This window comes from Ctenopharyngodon idella, chromosome 10, assembly GCF_019924925.1.
Source record: "Ctenopharyngodon idella isolate HZGC_01 chromosome 10, HZGC01, whole genome shotgun sequence".
In the NCBI taxonomy this organism is placed as follows: Eukaryota; Metazoa; Chordata; class Actinopteri; order Cypriniformes; family Xenocyprididae; genus Ctenopharyngodon; species Ctenopharyngodon idella.
The window spans coordinates 12,432,570-12,455,765 of NC_067229.1; the positions used below are offsets into that span (position 1 = coordinate 12,432,570).

The 23,196-nt window shown below is 38.9% G+C and overlaps 1 protein-coding gene across 1 annotated transcript; it reads right to left on the reverse strand.

Moving 5' to 3' along the window:
* Positions 1-7: 7 nt before the first annotated feature.
* tm6sf2b (transmembrane 6 superfamily member 2b) lies at positions 8-17,458 on the reverse strand. The gene is made up of 11 exons (XM_051910978.1): positions 13,899-17,458; positions 13,590-13,743; positions 11,089-11,192; positions 5,162-5,259; positions 4,973-5,076; positions 4,406-4,488; positions 4,196-4,326; positions 4,003-4,104; positions 3,821-3,913; positions 2,430-2,549; positions 8-610 (listed from the first exon to the last, which is right to left on the reverse strand). The coding sequence occupies exons 2-11, from the start codon at positions 13,673-13,675 to the stop codon at positions 401-403; spliced, it is 1,131 nt and encodes a 376-aa protein (XP_051766938.1). The 5' UTR covers positions 13,676-13,743; positions 13,899-17,458; the 3' UTR covers positions 8-400.
* Between the last annotated feature and the right edge of the window lie 5,738 nt (positions 17,459-23,196).

Below are 23,196 nucleotides of genomic sequence, written 5' to 3' on the forward strand. Positions count from 1 at the left end.
AGATGAATGATGATTTGTAGAGTAATTATTTATTACCTATGAGACCAGCCAATTATTCAAGAAAGAAGTTCTGACATTTATATAATTTAGGATGTAGCTGATATTTGTGTGGAACAGACAGATAGAACTAGGAAAATGCACTGGAATAAGGAAACACAACAGATCTTTATAGTAGTGAACAGAAGGCAAATAAACTGCAATGATAAAGGTCTTGTCTTAATTACCAAATTAACAGGAACCTACTGGATGTAATTGCCAAGCACTGTTGTGCCCATTAAATACAGTAAATCTGTTTTGACATGTTTTCTAAAGGATTAGTTCACCTAGTTTGAGTAAATGATGACAGAATTTCAAAATTTGTGTGAACTATCCCTTTAAAGTTGATGTTTTCTTAGTCGGTTTAACGCAGTTTCTTCTCATTGTTAGTTTGGCCCACAGGTGCGATGGAAAGGAAGTAGTCTGGCTCTCGTTTGCAACGCAGGGCAAGCAGCACAGGACCGACTGCATACAGCAGGTTGAGAAGGAGGATGGGCACCAGGACCGAGGTGGGAATCCTGTACATTTCTGCAGTGCGTGGGTGCAGGGATGCTCCGATATGAGACCACTGGCACTGCGGTGGACAGAAGCACAAGATGTTTTTTGTGGGTTAGGGATAAAACAATTCTCACCTGGTATAGATGATAGAATAGGTGAAAAAAAATCATTAAATTTGAAGGATGGACCAGAGCTTGTATATTATAGAAACTTAACTTGGGCCAGTACACAACCACCCAGTAATGCATTTCCTGTACAAAGATGTAACTTGATGCTTAACCACCCTAGTATTATGCATCTTTGGAGAAATGAACTAACTATACACAACTGTTTCCCAAAACCATAGTAAAATGGTCACACTTCCACTACTTTACTATTTTTGTTTCTATTGTTTTACTGTATTTGATATTCGATTCATTCGGGTCCTATCTTACATCACACTCTAGGGTTCCTTTACACATATGTGCACTCTTTAAAAACACTAATTGCTGACACGCTAAAATATACAGAATGAAATGCACTGTATCTATATATATATATATATATATATATATATATACACCGATCAGGCATAATATTATGACCACCTTCCTAATATTGTGTTGGTCCCCCTTTTGCTGCCAAAACAGCCCTGACCCATCGAGGCATGGACTCCACTAGACCCCTGAAGGTGTGCTGTGGTATCTGGCACCGAGATGTTAGCAGCAGATCCTTTAAGTCCTGTAAGTTGCGAGGTGGGGCCTCCATGGATCGGACTTGTTTGTTTAGCACATCCCACAGATGTAACTGATGCACACACACCTGACCATCCACGTGATGTAAAAGTAAACATGATTCATCAGACCAGGCCACCTTCTTCCATTGCTCCGTGGTCCAGTTCTGATGCTCACGTGCCCACTGTTGGAGCTTTCGGCGGTGGATGGGGTCAGCATGGGCACCCTGACTAGTCTGCGACTATGCAGCCCCATACGCAACAAACTGCGATGCACTGTGTATTCTGACACCTTTCTATCAGAACCAGCATTAACTTCTTGAGCAATTTGAGCTTCAGTAGCTCGTCTGTTGGATTGGACCACACGGCCTTCGCTCCCCACGTGCATCAATGAGCCTTGGCCGCCCATGACCCTGTCGCCGGTTCACCACCAGAAAAAGAGAAAATATCCAATGAGCAGCAGTTCTGGGGGCGAAAATGCCTTGCTGATGCCAGAGGGCAGAGGAGAATGATGGCCAGACTGGTTCAAGCTGATAGAAAGGCAACAGCAACTGAAATAACAGTATATATACCCTTAAGAACTGCATAGCAACACAAATCCAGCATATCCTAGCATTGTGTAGTTCTGGACAGCCTGACACCACTCATAAAATGCTAGAGTCTATATATTGTTTTATATTGCACTCTTGCACAGTTTTATATTGCACTTTTGTAAAGTTTAATGATGGGGACTCATTCAGGACCTTGACATGTATTTTTAGAGGCTTCTGCCTATGGGTAAGTAGATTAATAGACTGCAATGACATCCTCTCAGCTTTGAGGAGGCGTTCATTAGTATGTAGAGTTGGAGATCTACAGTGAAACTCCTAGAGAAACTACAGCGAAGCCCTGTTCTACTGGAGGTCTTTGATTAGGAATGCTGACTGCTCAGGCCTCATACTGGGAGTTAAAGGGGTGCTGGATGAACTTGTTCAGACCAAGGCTTTGATCGTGGTACTGTCTGATGGTGCCTTTCTGTAACATCAGCATACAGTAGATGAAAATCTCAGCCAGAAACTATGGAGGAGGTATACCTCAGATGTTAGAAAAACGTAGACGTATAATTTCATTCATTTCATTTCATGTTTTCTTGATTTCGTCTTACAGATTTGGCCAAATATTGGAGATGATTTCCAAGTCTTACCTGTAAAATGGCACCTGCAAAATATACCGTCCAATCAAGCATCCAAGTGCAGCCAGGTGTGCACAGCCCATATGCAAATGAACCTAGCATTGGAAGCGCATGGAATAGGAGCAGCAACATCTGGAGCAGAAAAGACATCATGCAACAAGTATTATTTCAGTCTGAGTGTCAACACTACATGCCTTGCCTCTACACGCCAGTGCTTTGATGGCAAATTAATGCGGTCCAACTCAATCCCCAAGGGCACCAGTGCTGCCGCAGCAATGCACTCCTGCTGAATACAGATCAGCCCGACTGCATTGAGTTTACACCATCATTCATACTTATTGAGGCTTAAAAACACAAACATCAAAGCATTACCCACTATTAGACCCTAAACAGAGCCTGTTTGTGTTGCATAGGACGTGGTGACTTTTGATGGAGTTACAACAAGCTGTGAAAGTCATGTTTGCCAGTCATGGAATCTAGATACACCTGTAGAGAATTTCTTTTTATTGCTTGATTTTAAATATCATTATATTGACAATGAAGGACTGGGGCCAAAAAAGTTTTCGCTTCTCAAACATGCTTATTAAAATAAACAAACAAACAATCAAATATATATATAGTGATTATTTTATGTTTATATTAAGTTATAAGCATTCTAAACTTTTAATACATTTAAGTTATATTAAAAAAGAATAAAATGTTATGTATATAAATAAACAAAGTGCTTATTTATATTAAGTTTCTATAATTATAGTTTAAATATTTAAAGGAATTTAAATCGAATCAATTTGAGAGGAAATAACAGTATAGAGGAATTTACTCTGCCCTATACATATAAATATACTCACCAACACTCTTGCTTCCCTAAGCGCACAGGTATTATGCGATCGAAGCAGGTCTCTGTCCCCTGTACAAACATGCGTGTCGGTGTGCCTTCATTCCTTATCAAACACATTACCACGCATGTCACACTCTCTCTGACACGTCTCCTTGTTTGAGTTGATGGAGGGGCTCAGCCAGGACTCATGGGTGGGATTAGCTTATCAAGTTCTCACAGCACATCTCCTGCCTGATCGATGGGCCACCATTGTGCCTGGGCTCCAGCTAGAACAAGGACTTTTGATAACCTATTGACCAAGCTAAAACCCCAATCTAAACAAAAACATACCCTTGATACCTTTGTGGAGGGATATTCTTGGACTACTACCCAAGGTGACAATAAGCCAGCCACCTTATTGAGTGCTAATGATGAGTAATACCTGTCTAGAAGGTACCGTACAGTCATTTAGAGGAGCTTAATGCTATAAAGCTTAGGGTATTAAGAAGCAAAGTATGCTTGAGGGTTGCCATAAGCAGATCTGCCTGAATGTGATTTCTTCCAGCATACGTGAATATGTGCTCACCATAACTTTGGGGAAGCCCACGGGATCCTTCAGATAAGGTTCATATTCTGTCACATATCTGTTGAGGATTTCCAACGGGCAATCAAGAACTGCCTAGATGGATAGAGATAGGAGTTTTTTGTCCCAACAGATTTCGACTGAATTAGAGATCATAACCAAGCATATGGTGACCACCAACTTACCAGTCCTCTAAAGACAGTGAATCCCATGGCAGCCACTAGATAAACCACAAAGAGCAGGTCCAGGGGGCGCCATATTAAGGCTTTTTTCTGCTCACGTTCAACCTGATGGATACAAGCACCATTGTTTAAATGTTACTGATCTGTGAGGAAAATACTAACTATTGACCAAGGTCAGCGGTGTCTGGTTCTTCACCTTGGATGCACCCACAAAAGGCATAGGCCTATCCCTTGGCCTGGAGAACAGGGACACCGCTCCCCATATGGGCACCAACAAAAAGGGCATGTTGAGCCAGAAGGCAGGACGGATCTCTGAGCCATATTTACCTGCATATAAAATGTATTTGAGAAGCATCTTATATAATGTTAAGCAGGAATATTGAATCTTTTATGTACTTTGACTCACCAACTACAATTCCAGGTACAAACACAATCATGTTGGCGCACAGTGATCCAGCCCAAAAAAGCCCCAATGTGCGATATTGTTTCCTGGGACGACAAGACACACTAATTTAGGTATATCAACCACCTTTTAAACATCACTGCATGAACTTTCATGTCATGTTCATGCCAGATAGTGTCACCACCTTATTTCTAGTTGATCCAATCCTTAAAAATGCAATAATTTTTTTGTGGTCTAATGTTTTGGTAGTCATGATGATTCAGTCTTATTAAATTTTTTTTTTTCCTTTTTTTTTTTTACTAAAACCTCTTAATTTAGATGTTACCACATAAAGCAACTTTTAAAAAATTTAAATAGGAGACTTAACATTTATTTTACTCTCCAATGGAATAGATATTATATTTTAAAGAAATCATATTAATTTATATAATTTATGGCTACTTTTTAAAAAAGCATAAAACATAATAATAATTTAAAAATATGTTCATCCTGCAGGATAATTCGGGTCTGAATAGGCTGAATTATGCATAGAGCACTAAATAGAGTACAGAGTAGAACTAAATTTCAGACCTGTTTGACATGCGGTGTACCAGTATCAGGTAGATGATAAAGTGCACTACACCATCCCAATAGCACATCATGATAGCATAGGGTGTGCCGAGATACGGCTCCCCCTGGAGAACCAGCGAAACCATCGTCAGACAGGTTAAGACCAGGTAATCGATAACATCAACTCAGCTTTCTCCTCACAGTACTGACCGTTTTCTGGTAGAACTCCATGAATCCTGAGGCGAAGCCATCATATTCTAGAGCGCTCGTGAGGTCAATGACACATGTGAAGGAAAACTCTGCAAAAACTGAACAAAAAAAAGTCTTATGTATACACAAATACTTATTTGTTCTTTTGTTAAGTATTGAAATGTATTGGTTTTTGGTTGCTGGCAACGTTTTAGTGTATGTACGTGTAGAGCTGCCCTTATGAAAAAGAAGTATACATTTTATGAAGTATACTTAATAATGTTACAGAATATTTTTAAGTATACTTTATAAAATAAATATACTAATAAAATGTATTAGTAGTAAACTTGTAAGTGTACTATTTCAATACTGCTTAAGACTAAATTGGCCCACTTTTCAGTATATAAAAGTATACATTTAAAGGGTTAGTTCACCCAAAAATGAAAAATCAGTTACTCACCCTCATTTTGTTACAAACCATAAGACTTTCCTTCGTCTTCGGAACACAAATGAAGATATTTTTGATGAAATCCAAGAGCTTTCTACCCCTCTATAGACATCAACACAACTACCACTTTCAAGACCCATAAAGGTAGTAAAGACATTGTTAAAATAGTCTATGTGACTAAAGTGAATACTTTTTGTATTTTTTGTAAAGGGAATGCTTTTTTGTTCTTTTTTTGGGTCTATGATGATGTTCACGTTGTAAACACAGTTCAGCGCTCCCGGGTTCTATGTGGGAATGCTGGCTCAGTACTGGCCAGCTCCTGCATTAGTGTCTGAGATTGACACAGAAGAGAAGAAATTGTTGAATAAACTGTTTTTTGTTTTTGTTTTTTGCGCTCAAAAAGTATTCTTGTCGCTTCATAAAATTCAGGTTGAACCACTCACATGGACTATTTTAACAATGCCTTTACAACATTTCTGGGCCTTGAAAGTGCTAATTAAATCGCTGTCTATAGAGGAGTCAGAGAGCTCTTGGAATTCATCAAAAATATCTTAATTTGTGTTCTGAAGATGAACAAAAGTCTCATGGGTTTGGAACAAAATGAGGGTGAGTAATTAATGACATACATTTTAATTTTTGGGTGAACTAACCCTTTAACTTTGGTCTACAGGCTCTCTTGAATACTACTGATGTTCAGCGGTCTCCGGTCACCTGCTTCTAGTTATTTTAGCTAATAGCTGTAGAAAAACTGTCCGTTATGATGCTTGATATTGCAAACTGTTATTTATCGTATTATTTTAAATTATTATCGTAATCAAACACACTGGTTTGTAGTGCAAATTATTTTACCATTTATAACATTTTGTTATTCTTCCAGTTATTTGTGAATCGAAAGTGCTCATACAATCACAGAAAATAGCTAAGGTGAATAATTGTTTTGTAGGCCACATAAATGGACTATTTTTAGTGGAAGCTTCAAGATACAGGTAGGATTCTAAAATAATTTTTACTAAAATTAATATACATGATGTTTACATTTGTCAAGTAGTGTAATAAGTGAAACAATGTAGTCAGTCACGTGATTGGCTGACTGTATATTATAGTATATTATCCCTTACATATTCTTAAATAGCACATACAATTAACGTTGTTAAACATGCAAAACTGGTCTGAAATAAAACAATAGAACATTTTCTTCCTCACAAAGTGACAACTGCTCTTGGTTATAATAAAAGAGGAATTTTTAATCACTTTGTTCCATATTATTTGCAGGCTTTACAAGAAAATGTTGGATTATCAGCTCGGCTTCATTATCACTTTCGAAACACCTGAATTGAAATGTTTTCGTCTTTAACTTTAAGCCTTCTGTGATGTGCCGTGAAAAAACCTCACTAATAAGATGTTGCAGTGCTCAACTGCTCTATCAAGAGTTAACCAGCCTACCTTTATTCTCGCTTTCTTTATTAAAAACATTTCACTTTTACCGACTATTGATTTCTAGCAAGGTGGAAGAGGATAATGATATCTGCTAGTGGAGGTGTGAACAAGAAATTTATATTTGGAGCCATTTGTTGGGTTTTTTCAGGTTTAAAGTGCAGCTGTGCCAAAAGGGCACTTTGCGGAGACAGCGAATACCCCATATGGCATTTCCTAAGCATCTGGGTGACAAATAATGAGTGGCAGGGGACATGAAGAAAGAAAAGTCTTAAGCATGGAGGCAAAAATAATGACTGTAAATGTCACCACTGAAAGCTCAGACACTGGATTTAAAGGAATAGTTCACCTAGACATGAAAATTCAGTCATCATTTACTTCACCCTCATGTCATTTTAAATCCGTATCCCAGCTAACAAAAATATATTCTAAAGAAGAGTCCACATCACAATTATAACGATAACGGCACTGAGAAACGATGTTGTTGGAATCACTTTCAGAATGTCCAGCTGATGAACAATAAAAACAATGACAGCCAATCAGAATCCATCCTGCTTTAAAGAGCTTGAGCATTTAAAGAGACGGATGACAAAACTGCAACAAAAATGATATCGTCCGCTGGTGTGGACGCTAATATAGTTATTGTTACAGTTATCTTTACAATTATCATTCTTGTTGTAAATGGGCCCTAAGAATGTTTTGCTAACATTCCCATTAGCCTAAGTTATGAAAACATTATTTCTGAATGTTCCCTGAATGTTCCCTGAATGTTCGAAACGTCCAGTTTTTTTTCATGTTTTAAAAACTTTTTTTTTTTCCCCCTTGGTTGTATGATTGTTAAGGGAACATTCCATTTTATAATTTTACAAACAGTATGGAAAAGTTACTTTTTAACGTTCTGAAGCAAGCAGTAACATTTTAAAAAAGTTAGACAAATGTCCAACTAAAACATTTCTGAAAAAAATGTTCCATGAATGATGTACAAATAAAGTTTTTGTTTTGAGAACATTATTAAAAACCACTTTGAAAAAAAAAAAAAAAAAAAAAAAATTCTATTAATCTTACTGGAAGAACATTTGTTCATAACTTTGAGAGAACCTTGCCAGAAAGTGCAGAGAATGTTCCCTATTAAATGAGTTCTATTTTCTGTGGAACACAATAGAAGCTTAGTGGAATGTTCATATTGCTCTTTTTCATAAAATAAGTGAAAGACAAAATGACAAAAAGCACAATACGTGATTGAATAACATAACATTTTCATGTCTAGGTTACCTATTCCTTTAATAATCTTCTTTTCCAAGCGAAGCATTCAGAAATATGGAATTTGCTGCTTATTGCGAAGGAAACCGAGGGTGTAAAAGTAAAGACAGGTGTGTTATTGTAACACAAATACTTTCCTTGTATCCAATTTCATGGTTGGATTCCCAGACTAGATATTGTCCACTGCTATTCTTCTAGCTTTCAAGAGTATCTGACTGACAGCTTCGAAGATATGACTGCTCAAAGAGAAGTGTTGCATTGCCGTCGGCCAAGCACAGATACAGTCTGATACTGACATTCTCCCTCTCTGTCTTTCACGCTTTCCTTTTTCTCCCCAAGCCCTTTTAATCCATAGGGGTCTTGGTTTAGTTTACCTGCATTACAGGTGTGATAGTGGAATTATCTTCTCTTTCATCACGGCAAGGGTGGAATGACATGCTGTGCCAGAACACATTGTCACCTCTCAGTCACTCTAACCCATAATAACGCCGCTATCTTTTTAGCATTACATTGCAAAATTGGACATTTTTCTACTGGAGTGGGAGATTGATAACACACAAAAGAGTTTGTGTTTATTGATTTGGGGATTTTTACACACGAAACTCTCTTTAAAACAGTTTTCGACCTTGTTTATTTAATTTGTCCACAGCAAACAACAGTGGACATACATACAGTGTCCCAAAGGAATTCTGTCATTCCTCGTGACAAACATTTTTGTCATTCCTTCTGACACTTTAAACATTTTTGGGGAAACCTGCCAAGCATTTTGTGTATTGTTTATATACACACAATTAAATAATATTTTTATTCTTAGACAAATAGGAAAAATGTCTTTTTTAGGGAGTTAATCCTTCTGAAGTCCTTCGTCAAGTCCTTCTGAAGCGAAGCAATGCGTTTGTGTAAAAAAAATATCCATATTTAATAAGTTATGAAGTAAAATACACTATATTGCCAAAAGTATTGGGACACCCCTCCAAATCATTGAATTCAGGTGTTCCAATCACTTCCATGGCCACAGGTGTATAAAATCAAGCACCTAGGCATGCAGACTGCTTCTACAAACATTTGTGAAAGAATGGGTAGCTCTCAGGAGCTCAGTGAATTAAAGCGTGGTACCGTGATAGGTTGCCACCGGTGCAATAAGTCCATTCGTGAAATTTCCTCACTACTAAATATTCCATGATCAACTGTTTGTGGTATCATAACAAAGTGGAAGCAATTGGGAACAACAGCAACTCAGCCACGAAGTGGTAGGCCACGTAAAATCACAGAGCGGGGTCAGTGCATGCTGAGGCGCACAGTGCGCAGAAGTCGCCAACTTTCTGCAGAGTCAATAGCTACAGACCTAAAAATTCGTCTGGCCTTCAGATTAGCTCAAGAACAGTGTGTAGAGAGCTTCGTGGAATGGTTTTCCATGGCTGAGCAGCTGCATCCAAGCCTTACATCACCAAGTGCAATGCAAAGCGTCGGATGCAGTGGTGTAAAGCACACTGCCACTGGACTCTAGAGCAGTGGAGATGTGTTCTCTGGAGTGACGAATCACGCTTCTCTGTCTGGCAATCCGATGGACGAGTCTGGGTTTGGCGGTTGCCAGGTGAACGGTACTTGCCTGACTACATTGTGCCTAGTGTAAAGTTTGGTGGAGGGGGATTATGGTGTGGGGTTGTTTTTCAGGGGTTGGGCTTGGCCCCTTAGTTCCAGTGAAAGGAACTCTTAATGCTTCAGCATACCAAGACATTTTGGACAATTTCATGCTCCCAACTTTGTGGGAACAGTTTGGGGATGGCCCCTTCCTGTTCCAACATGACTGCGCACCAGTGCACAAAGCAAGGTCCATAAAAACATGGATGAGCAAGTTTGGTGTGGAAGAACGTGACTGGCCTGCACAGAATCCTGACCTCAACCCGATAGAACACCTTTGGGATGAATTAGGGCGGAGACTGCAAGCCAGGCCTTATCGTCCAACATCACTGCCTGACCTCACAAATGCGCTTCTAAAAGAATGGTCAAAAATTCCCATAAACACACTCCTAAACCTTGTGGAAAGCCTTCCCAGAAGAGTTGAAGCTGCTATAGCTGCTATAGCTATATGGGATGTCATTAAAGTTCATGTGCACGTAAAGGCAGGCATCCCAAAACTTTTGGCAATATAGTGTATCTAGCTTCCGCCAGACCATCTTCCGTTTTCAGCGTACAAAGAAAGAGTAAAACTCTTGAAGTTCAAAAAGCTTACGCTACATCCTACGCCTTCCCTATTCAACTTACGGAAAAAATTTAACTGATGCGACAACAGTTCCATTTTTTCGTAACTTGAATATGGAAGGCGGTCTGGCGGAAGCTATCTAAAAATATCCATATTTAACAAGTTATGAAGTAAAATATCTATGTGGAATATGTTTATGATGAATGGATGTGGATGGAGACACTTTCTTCAGCTCATACTCGTTGATCCTCGCTCACTGCCATTATAAAGCTTGGATGCGTCAAGATGTTTATTAATATTTCTCAATTGTGTTCATCAGAAAGAAGAAAGTCATATTCACCTAGGATGGCTTGAGGGTGAGTAAAGCTTGGGGTAATTTTCATTTGAAAGTGAACTAATCCTTTAAATGTGCTATTTACCTCAGGTGTCTCTTTTTGAAAAAAAAAACTTTAATCGTGGCAAAATTTACTATGGTGAGTTTAAATTGCTTTCGCATTCAGTGCAGTAACAAAACAAGTAATTCATCCAGATGTGTGTGATTCATCCGGATGTGTGTGGCATATTTCAAGAGTCAACCAATCAAATCAGTGTCAGAGCTCATACCATAGAACAAATAATCTTTAGGAGGATTGTAGCGAGTAGCAAGGTAGACCATGAGAAACACTGCCACAAGAACAGCCACCCCGATTTCCAGAATTACCACTGGCCTGCAAATACACAACATTACAAACATGAGTTAACATCTAATTGAACTTTCTGTGACTGTCAATCTCTGTAAATAGTCAAATAAAATGTGGCCACGGTCAGATTTCTGCCTGTCAATTATTTTGCGCATTTCACAGCAAACAGTCCATATATGTACAGGGGAAGCTGAGAGCGTGAAAATGAACTTGAAATACTTCAGCTTGGAGTGGGAAATTGACACAAATTTCACAATTCGAGCTTGCGCTTCGATTTTCATGTTGATTCAATATCTATTCATTTGGATATAGCCTATGGTATATTACATGTTAATTTTTCTCAAGGAAAAGAAATCTAATGTTGTAAATTACACGGGGAACCCTGTCAGCTGGTACATTATTATTAAAAGTGAATTAATAACTGATTTGTAGGCCTATAGGCTACAATTATTTATATGCTAAAATGCCGTTTTTATAATAATAATGTTAAGATAGCGTAATAAAAAAAAATGGTAGCCTATTAGAGTAAAACCGTAATGGATATGTAAGTAATAGTGCATAATCCTCTCTAGAGTACATACGCTAACTCGCTAACTATACAGTTTATGGACAATGAATGGCTTTTCTAAGGTAAATTTAACGTTATCTGACACTATTTTCAATCTGTTTTATCCGCGGGTGAAACACTGATTGAGCGATTACATGAGATATGATACATTTCAGTAAGTTGTAGGCCTGCTGGTTCTTTCAACATACCCTCTTATGTCAATTCCTGTTTGTTTTTACTGTAACTAGTAAAGAGGAAGAGATGATCGGTTCACGTGCGCTATAGCTTTGCTTGAACTGAGGCGCTACGGCGATCTGTCACGCCCAGGTCATGCCACATAAAGAGCGCCAAAATGGTATTTATTGTTTTAATTTCGTAATAAAACGTACAAAATTTGAAGGCTGAGACTTTGTTTCATATAGAAAGTAACCTGCACTGTCTTGTCTGTCAGCGCCGTGTCCTCTTTTGTTCTGCAATGTGGGTAAAGCTTTTTGTCGCTGGAGGAGCTTTAACGATCTTGAAAACAGACATTTTTAGCAAGTAGGCCTATTATTGTTACTATTATCATTGTAGTATTAATGAATATTAAATATTTATTCAAGAATATACCTTTTCATCTTGAAGGACACCATGTTTGCATTCTTTAAAAAATTAATTTCTGATTCATTTTGCACAACGTCTTGTCCCCAATTACTATCCACCGTGTATTCGGCTATTCTCTTTCCTGTCTTCAGTAAGTGAGCAGAGATTAATGGTTTGGCAGCTAGGAGTGTAATTATTCCAACACCAGAGCACCAAATGAGATGGGAGAGCATGTGATAGTCATCCTGCCTTACTAAGACATAATTACTGTTGTATGAGCTATTCAGAGAACAAGTCTTAAGTCGATATGAGAGTCAAAACAGCCTTTAACAGATACTGTGGTTTTTGTTTATTGTAAATAAATATAAAACTGTATAAAATGGCATACAGTGAAATACCACTGAATTTCCATGACCTTTACAGTTGTTTTTGAGATAATTATCCAAATGACCCAATGATAATCAAATTATCATTGGATAATTTAATTAGTCTATTGTTTAAACCATTCAGATCAACTGTGAATCAGTTCAGCAAAAAGAAAGAATGATTCAGCAAATTGGTATCACTAATTGGCGTTTACCGTTGACTTTCAGTATAAGAATAGCAGAAACTCCAAATGAAAATGTTGCGAATTGTAATTCCAATTTCAGGCAGTCATATTTTAGCTTAAAATTTAATTGGGCTTCTTTTTGTGATGTTAAGACCAGCCTGGTGAGAGATGTGCACACAAATGTCTGCCAAGCTTGGTGTATAATTTTCTTGTCCTGTACTGCTATTTATTATTATTAAATTAAAGCTATTGTTTTTTTAGGAAGTAGTTCATTTAAGGCAGTAGCTTTAGTCTAGAAGAAATCAATCACTATTTTTCAACTCTGGTGTGAAAAACCCCCAATAAAATTAATTTTAATTTAAATCTATGTGATACTGTTGTTTAGTCAATAATACCATATCCTTTCACTGCCCTCAAGTGGAAGAAATAAAGAAATAATAGCCAACGCATTTGAGTAATAGATGATCAGCATGCTTAATTTGATGATTCATGCTAAATAAATTCTGTCACACCAGTCTACTAATTATTCTTATAGTATAATCTATGTTCTCCATATACAAGATCTAAATATGATGTACAGATAGACTTCTATAAAATAGGACTATGGCATTTGGTAAAATACAATTAATGTGACCAAAGAGGTTATTCTTAAAATTATTAGCACTGTGTGCTTTTCAAATAAGAATTTATTTTATAGGATTCTGTTAGCCTTGCAAAGAATTCAAGAATTTACAAGAATACTCACTCTTGAAATGCTGGAACGTTGTTCATAGTGTAAAGGACACCAAGAGCCGTCAGGGAAAACAGAAAAACGCATATCTCCTGTGCCATGATGTCTGCTTGAAATCTTTTATTGAATTATAATCAGTTGTTCAGTCCAAGGGTCCACAGCTGAGGATCTAAAAGTTGTTAGAGTCAGATATGTTGACAATATTAGCATTCATTTCTATATCTGTTACATTAAAATGTACACTTGAAAGTCTAGGGGACTTTGCAAGTCAATAAATATTGTGCAGGTCTCTTGAGTTATAGTCTAAAATAAACATCTACTTACCAAGGACACCCTCTCCAAAAATTGTGCATAACCCAATTTACAATGGCCCTGTGTGGGAATTGTAGGAGAATAATCGAGCCAAACAAAGGCGCTTTTTGGAAAAGTGTACATAATTTGATTTTGTCATACATTTACATAATCATGTTTACTTTTGGTCTAATTTGTCAAATGCTTGTGTGCCAAAAAAGGAAAGCTCTGCCAAAGCCGTGGCAGCCAAAGAGGCTTTTGTGTCGTTCTGTAAGCTAAAGAATGTACTTGTGAACAAGACTAAGGAGATTTCTAAAATTATTTGGTAGATAAAAACATTTTCTAGATTGATTAATATGGGACCTATAATTATTCTTACAAGAAGAATTTGTGGCATTGAATAGCATTAGTGCACTAACTATATTTACACTCACCGGTCAGTTTATTAGGTACACCTATTCATCTGCTCAGGTGTAACACAAATATCTAATCAGCCAATTACATGGCAGCAACTCAATGCATTTAGGCATGTAGACATGGTCAATCTGCTGAAGTTCAAAGTGAATGCACAACACATCAAATCTTAAAGTAGATGTTCTACAGCAGCAGAAGACCACACCGGTGCCACTCCTGTCAGCTAAGAACAGGAAACTGAGCCTACAATTCACATGGGCTCACCAAAATTGGATAATAGAAGATTGGAAAAACATTGCCTCAACTTGCCTGGTCTGATGAGTTTCAATTTCTGCTGCAACTTTCAGATTTTATGGTCTGAATTTGGTGTAAACAACATAAAAACATGGATCCATCCTGTCTTGTATCAACAGTTCAGGCTGCTGGTGGTGTAATGGTTTCTTGTCCATGGGTTCTCTATACTCAAATGGAGTCCAGAGTCACCAGATCTCAACCGAACAGAACAACTTTGAGATGTGGTGGAATGGAAGATTCACATCATGGATGTGCAGCCGACGAAATCTGCAATGACCGTGTGATGCAGTCATGTTGATATAGACCAAAATCTCAGGAATGTATGTTTTAACCTTGTTGAATCTGTGCCACAAATAATTAAGGCAGTTCTGAAGGCAAAAGAGGGTCCAACCCAGTACTGTCAAGGCGCACTTAATAAAGTGGCCAGTGTGTGTATACAATTCAGTACTATACTGCACTATACTATACTGTAATCTACTGGAATGACCTTTATACTGCAAAACAAAACTGTGGAGATAATGCTGCATTCACGTGCTCTCGGAATTATCGTAAATACAAGTTTAGGCTACTAGGTAAAAATTGCACATGAACGCCCTACCATTTCGAAACTTGAATGCGATGAGCTCGTAATCACGACTTCAGAAGTGGGAATTATTAAATTTCCGATAGCACGTGAAGGCAGCATGAGTCTACAGATAACCGTTCCTGCGATACACCATATATCCACTAGGGTGCACTGTAACCAAAGAGATGGCCAAACGCTTAAAATTTACAGTATATCTCTGCACCCTCTGCACTTACAGAGACACTTATTTATTTATTTATTTATTTATTTATTATTTTGGAGAACAACTAAACATAATTTAAGCAAAGGCAATCGCTAGCTCAAAACACACCCAAATTTGAATACTTCTTGTGAATCCAACTTTTGAATAATTTTTTATTTTAACTGAATCGTCTCAGGACAAGAGTGTTTTTATAGGCTGGGCCGGGGAAAGCTGTCACACGTGTTTGTTGTAATTTTATTTAACTCAGTAATTAAAGTTCATATGTTTATGCCAGCTTTTACATTATTAGCCTACTGTTTCATGCATTGATTTGATTTGTTCTTCATAATACATTTTAAATACATGAAAAACAATTAAATATCCTAACATTTAATTTAGTTATTATTATTATTATTATTATTATTATTATTGCTGAAGTAACAGTGCGTTCACTCGGGGCGTCAGCGTTGACGCTTCTTTTTTTATACTTTTATTTTTTAATGCAACAACACCACATACAAAGACAAGACAAAACAATAAAGAACAATATTACACAATAATAAACAATACAGAGGGTTATAGCCTAATACAAAAAAACATTACGTAAATCTTAGATATTACAGATTGACAAGTTTCCTCAACCTCTAATAAAGCAGAGTATATAGAGTACCTCAGGGATGACGTGTTTTTGTAGGCCAACCCGGAAGTTAGCGGCGCACAGGTTCCCTCGATCGAAACCAATGCATATTTCCCATAGACTTTTGGAAAATTGCAAAAAATAAGCTCTGTGTTTAACAAAGGGTTATGACACTTACACATTTTGTCTATCAAGATAATCTTAACAAGTTAACACAACATTTATACATTTTGAAGCCTAAATGAAGTCGTCAGATATAAAAAGCAGTAGGCTATAAACGGACTACAGCACACCATGGTCGCAGGATCAACGTCACCACCAAGCTTCCTCAAACTTAATTTAGAAAACAACTTTATTTAAAAACATGTTCGCTGATTATGATCTGGGTTGTGTATGAATACTTATCCACTTTTTCATGAGAAATGCTGTCCAAATGTCCTGTTTGTCATGATGACGTCTAAAGTCCCCACCAAAGGAAGTAGTCCCTTTTAGCGATTGGTTAGCAACCGCCGTTTTTAAGACACAATAAAGGTTTAAAAAATCTCAAGCGGGTTATAACTGGTGTGTTTTATGTCATAGATCAAAACGTGAAAATACTTAGAGGCTTTGTTAACCACAGACCTTATTTCAGGCGATTTAGCAAAAACCCCTTACAAAAGACCCATTGACTTCGGGGCGATGGAACCGGAAGTCCTAAAATGCTAACTAAGAGCAAACAGAAAGATTAGGAAACATTAGAACAATATGACAGAACTGTAACGAGTGAGTCAGTACATGACATCCTGTAAATGAAAAAAAAAAATTACTTGTTCAACGAGATTGGGGTCATTCAGGGGAAAAAAGATGTAAAGTAAAAAGAAATAAGAACAAAAATCAAATGTAAAAAGGGTCAAAATAATAATAATTAAAATAATAATAATAACAATCAACAGATGAATCTCAAAATGACTTCTTTTTCTAATAGTCTGTTAACCTTTCAGTAAACAGCTTAAAGTTTGTGAACAGATATTTAAGTCAAAAACATGACAATAAAGGCAGACCATTACCACTAGCAAGAAATTATGTTTTAATAACAAAATTCGGGAGGAGCAACGTTCAAATAATCAGACTTATCATCATGTCATTTCAGCCAGCTGTCAACAATCAGTAATCAACATATCTACCCAATCAGCATGAGTGAAGGCCTATATATAAACACAGTCGACTCACCCATATTCCTCGACAGTGTTTTCCAGCATTTGGTCTGCCAAATCAGTGTAATGTCAGAGATTCAACTCTTCCCTTCCGACGACGAGTCCCTCGTCTCCCAAGATTCTTCTTCTCATTCCACCGAGGTCAGGAGCACCTGCGCTCCACTGGACATTGTTACGGAATCCCCGGAGCCTCTACGCGGACGTCAGCCCATTTCCCGTACTCCACGATCGCCTTCTCCAACAAGACACCAACCAGCATCTCCAGCGTCTTCTTACGCCTCGGCCCATCCAACAATTCCTCCAAAAGAGAAATGGACAGTATTAAGTCTAAAGGCTGATTTATACTTCTGTGTCGGACCTACGCCAGAGCCTCTGCGCCGTAGGCTACGCGTCTGTTTTCTTTTATACTTCTGCGTCGTTGTCCGCATCGACGTGCATGCAGACCACTAGTAGGCAGTGTCCACGGTCATGTTGAGTATCAAGGCAAAAGCCGAAGAAGCAGCTTGTCATATACGTTGTCTGTCAAACAGCAGAGAAGCGGCAAATAGGTAACGACTTTTGTTGCAGTTTGACTGCATGTGTCCCCTGAAACAGAGTGTTTTTCATTCCTATGGAAGTTGAAAATGCTCACTCTTCTACTATTGCTCCTCGCCAGTTTTTTGACCAGCGGGAGGGGTTCTAGCAGACCAATCACAGCGCTTGCGGTCCGCGTAGAATTGACGCGTTGTTACATTTTTAAAGAGGTGCACGTCAGGCTACGTCGTAGGCTATGCGTGGTACAAACAGCCTACGCCGTAGCTACGGTGTACACTCGACGCAGAAGTATAAATCAGCCTTAAGGTAAGCGCTTATCAGCGCGGACGTTAATTTCTCTAGGAGAATGACCTGAAGCACAATTATACAATCTGTATGTGTCCTTGAAATCAACCTTACCTTCTCCCAAATCCACTTCTTCCTCCAAGATCGCTAAAGCGAGCACGAATCGCAAAGCCCTGTCTTCGCGTCCGCAGAAAACACTGTCTCCTTCACTCGCAAGACCAGGCCTTCCTTGCGTGTCAGGCTGTGGCAGCAGGCCTTCGGCAAGTTTGGGCCATGCCCCAGACTCCGCAGCTGCCAGGCCTAACTCTCCTCTTCCTCCAACGTGAGTATGACTCCGTTAGAAGCACAGGCCCAGCCGTCGCAACTTTTTTCTGACGCTGTCTTTAATCCTCCTTTCTGTCCGTGGCCTGCAGCCCCATCGTCAGACCCTAGCACGAGGCTGCCTCCACTAACAGCGCAGGTCCAGACGCTTTACTTTCCTTCTCAGCTTACCGCATTTCCTAACATCTCCATTCCTCCTCAGGCTCCAGGGGCTGACCTGAGCGGGAGGCTGCCTCCGCTAACAGCTTCTTTTCCTTCTAATACTATCCCCCAAACCAAAACGCCCTTCACTTTGTCCTCCGCAATGCAGATGCCCGTCCCACCAAATGCAACAGCTCTGGAACCTATCTCCGTTGCCAACAACATAAGGACACAGATTCTCTCAGGTGAGGATGTTGATCTATCTTCCCTACTATCTCTACTCCCCCCATCCGTTTAAGATCGCCAAATTGAAGTAGGTGACTTTTCAGTTACTTTAAAGAATTCGGCTGTTAATCCATCTCGCCTCCTTTCTTTCACTGAATCCTCGATCGCCTTTAATCGCTTCAGCGAAATAATTTGTTTCACATTTCCCCACAGGAGACGAGAGCTGAGCAATTATCTCGCGGTAATTGCTGAGCTTGCGTTGTCTTACGGAGGTTCTCATTTCTATACGTATCACAAGCTTTTCTCAGCAAAATGCGCCGTGCGTGTTTCCCAATGGAACCAGTGCCCTTACTGGGAAGCTCTGGACACAGAGCTTCACAACAGGGTGTTCTTGGGTTGCAGTAATATATCTTGTGCTGTCTGCAGATCACTCGCTCACTCCACCATATCATGTCCTTTGGTTAATCCTTCAATTCCCCCTTGCCCAGTTCCATCCCAGGAAAGATCTACGAGTTACGTCCCACGACCAGTACATTTCGACTCTTCAGCCAAGGATTGTAAGAAAATTTGCTTTCAGCTCCCGCAATCAAGTATGCATTAACTTCAACTCGTGGGGATGCTCACGACAGCGGTGCCGCTTCCTGCACATCTGCAATTACTGTGGCGGCGCTCATTCCCGCACCATATGCCCTGTAAAGAGATCGCAAAATAAAAATTCTAAAAATTACTTGTCAACTACCGTGAATATTTCTCGTCTGTCTGCCAAATTGTCTCACCACCCTGACACTAACTTTACTGAGTATTTACTGTCTGGTCTCGACCACGGTTTCAAACCCGGAGTGGAAAGCCTCCCCACTCAAAATATAATTTGCGATAATCTTCAGTCTGCTTTTGCTGAACCTGACACAGTGAGCAACTTGATCAAAAAGAAGTAGAATCAGGTTTCATGATCAGCCCATAGTCCAGGTGATTTGTGAACAACAATTTTCACTTTTTCATAAAAGCATGAAATTTGGTACACTTGTACAGTTTGGGGCCCTGAACATTTTCAGAAATGGAGCCATCACAAAAACGCCTCGTGGTCACCATGGCAACCATTTTACTTTCTGCCATAACCCAAGTATGTATTTTGTAACTTATCTTCTGAATCAAACATGATAACACAGAAAAAGTGATGTCTGCCCCTATGTTTTGATGGTCAAGGATTACAATGATACCATATAAAACATCATAAACTGTTCAGGTGAATAGTTAATGGTGAATTCAGTGACGTGAAGAGGAAATCACAGTAGGCTATCTGAGAACCTAGGCTAGATTTTATAATATGTGACCCTGGACCACAAAACCAGTCATTAGGGGCAACTTTCATCTGAAAGCTGAATAATAAGCCTTCCATTGATGTATTGTTTGTTAGGATAGGACAATATTTGGCCGGAATCAAAATATTGAGAAAATTGCCTTAACGTTGTCCAAATGAAGTCCTTAGCAATGCATATCCACTCACAAAAATACATTTTTGAGATATTTATGGTAGGAAATTTACAAAATATCTTCATGGAACATGATCTTTACTTAATATCCTAATGATTTTTGGCATAAAAGAAAAATCTATCATTTTGACCCATACAATGTATTGTTGGCTATTGCTACAAATATACCCGTGCGACTTATGACTGGTTTTGTGGTCCAGAAACTGAAGTTGCAGGCTGATCCAACTTGCATTAAGTTCATCACAGCAACTCATAATGTAAGTCAGTAGTGTGTAGGGCTGCACAATGAATCAAATTTCTAATCTTGATTACAATTACAGATGCCACAATTATGTAATCTTTCAAAAGTACAATTACAAAAATGTTGCTGTTTTTTCTTTTTACAGGTTATTGTTTTAATTTTAGTTAACATTATAATACCATATATTTTTACTCTTTTTAAATAAAAAAATAAATAAATAAAAAAAAAAAAGAAACCAAACCAATGACATTTGAGGCTTAATGTTAAGGAAAAGTAAAAGCTTTTCAGGAAGAGTGCAGCTTGCTTATTTTCATATATTCATTTCAACATGGCATGCAGTTGCTTCAAATAATCATATAAAGCTATTCAAAACATAATTCAGTGTAAACTGTGCTAATCGTAATTAATAATTACAATTACAATTTCAAGGGAATTATCGAAAATTATGTTTGTCATAACCGTGCAGCCCTAGTAGTGTGTATGGCCCCCATGTGCCTGTGTGCGCTCACAACATCTGGGCATGCTCCTGATTAGATGATGGATGGTGTCGTGGGGGATCTCTTCCCAGACCTGGATCAGATCTTTGGAAGCTCCAATACATAATGTCCAAGAGGTTTTCATAAGGTGATCATAAGGAAGTTATTTCAAACACTCACTGGTGTCTGAAAGTGAGCTTTTAGCTGAAAATTGTTTAAAATGTCTTAAATGTTGAAGTTAGCTGGTAGCCTGATATAATAACGTGGGAAATGAGCAGCGGTGTTGACCATCTCCTGACTCAGGTAAACTCTGCCTCTGTTCATGACCACTCCTCAAGCTTGAGTTGGCCCACTTTGGAACAAAGTATTCGGTGGGCCAAAAAACCCTGGCCGTTGGCCCCGAGGAAACCCAGATGAGGCCTGATCAAGCCCCGGAAGTGACAGTGGAAACGCGATTGGCCCTATCACGCTCTAGCACGCTCGCCTTTGGCCTGACAGTGGAAACGCAGCCAATGTCTCCATCACAGTCACCTCTACATTGACACAGAGCTGTGCATTTTAAGGAGGCTTTTTTTGTATTGCAGCCACAACTTAGGAGTGGACTAGCTTGCCTGTGGAAGTGTTGACCACAATGGTCTTCAATCGCTTGGGTCCATCCAACCCCGAACTGAGATGGCATATTTGGTGCCACCTCAAATACTTGTCCCCAACAGTGTCCTCCTTGGTAAACTGGTCTTTTGAGGTGCTGCACCAGTGCATCCTTAGATGAGGGGATTTGTTCCATTCCTCTTCCTTTCTTTGTGAACAACGCAAGATGAGCTTGATCGATGTTGAGTTGACTGCTGGTGTGATAATAGAGGAGAATTGTGAAGTGGTTCATAATGGAAATCACCTCCTCTGGAATGCTTTTTGGAGCCTTTGACAGGGCATTGAAGGCCTCTGTTGTCATGTCATCTGCAGTCCAAGTATCCTCTGTTGTCTTCTTGCCCCTGGTTGCAAATGTAGATGCTGTGTCACAGCCAGGGAAGGCATGGAACACAGAAAGGGTCTTGGATTTGTCAGGACCCAGAGACTTGGTAGTCTCATGGGCAGGTATGTATCTGAAGTTCTTGCCAGTTCCAAATGCCACCCACATCTCCTCAATGTCCAGCTCTGACATGTGTAATGGCTAGGACCGTGACATCTGTGTCCACAGTGCACAGGGTGATTTTTATAAATCCTTTTCTTGCAGAATCTGCCACGTCATTGTTACATGTGTTACATGTAGTTACTCCAGTAATAACTCTAAAGTATGCATAATTACATGCAACTAACCTTAAACCAAACCGAACCCCAATCCTAACCCTGTAGTAAGTACATGTAGTTACTTAATATTACTTAGCACTTAAATGTATAATTGCAGTGTAACAAAGACACCTTAAAATAAAGTGTAACCCTTTCTTGCTGTCTCATGGTACACCAGTTGTTAATGGTGACAAGCAGATTAGCAGATAGTCTTGATTCAGTGTACTGGTTGTAGGCCCATGTCATCAGGATGTGAAGATTACTGGCAGTTACAAATCAAGGCCCTTCTTGTTTTCTATGCCAACCAGGGGCAAGAAGATAGCATGGGATACCTGGAATCCAGATGACATGACAACAGAGGCCAAATCCCCCCAACTAAGTATGTACTGGTGGCAACAGACTGGGGTTGGTTGGACCCAAGCATTTGGAGATCACTGTGGTCAACTCTTCCACAGCCATGCCAGACCATCCTTAAACTCTTAAGCGGTGGCTGCATGAAAGGCTGCCGGTCTGCACTGCAAATATAAAAAGCTTCTTTAAAGTGAACAGCTCTGTGTCAATGTGGAGGAGACTGTGAAGAAGACTGAAGAATAGGTTCAACAACAAAACAATCAAACAAATGTGTTTCTGAAATAGATTTTTTGAAGTAAATCTTTGTGTCTGACATTCTTTTTAAGCTATGTTGCTACAGTCATATTGAATATTCTACTCTTTATAGTCACTGTATTGTCAGGGTTAAGGATTAAGCTTTTGAAACTCTACACAACATGCATGCAACAGACATGATATGTGACCCTGGACCACAAAACCAGTCATAAGTCTCACGGGTATATTTGTAGATATAGCTAACAATGCATTGTATGGGTCAAAATGATCGATTTTTATTTTATGCCAAAAATCATTAGGATATTAAGTAAAGATCATGTTCCATGAAGATATTTTGTAAATTTCCTACCATAAATATATCAAAAATGTATTTTTGTGAGTGGATATGCATTGCTAAGGGCTTCATTTGGACAACTTTAAAGG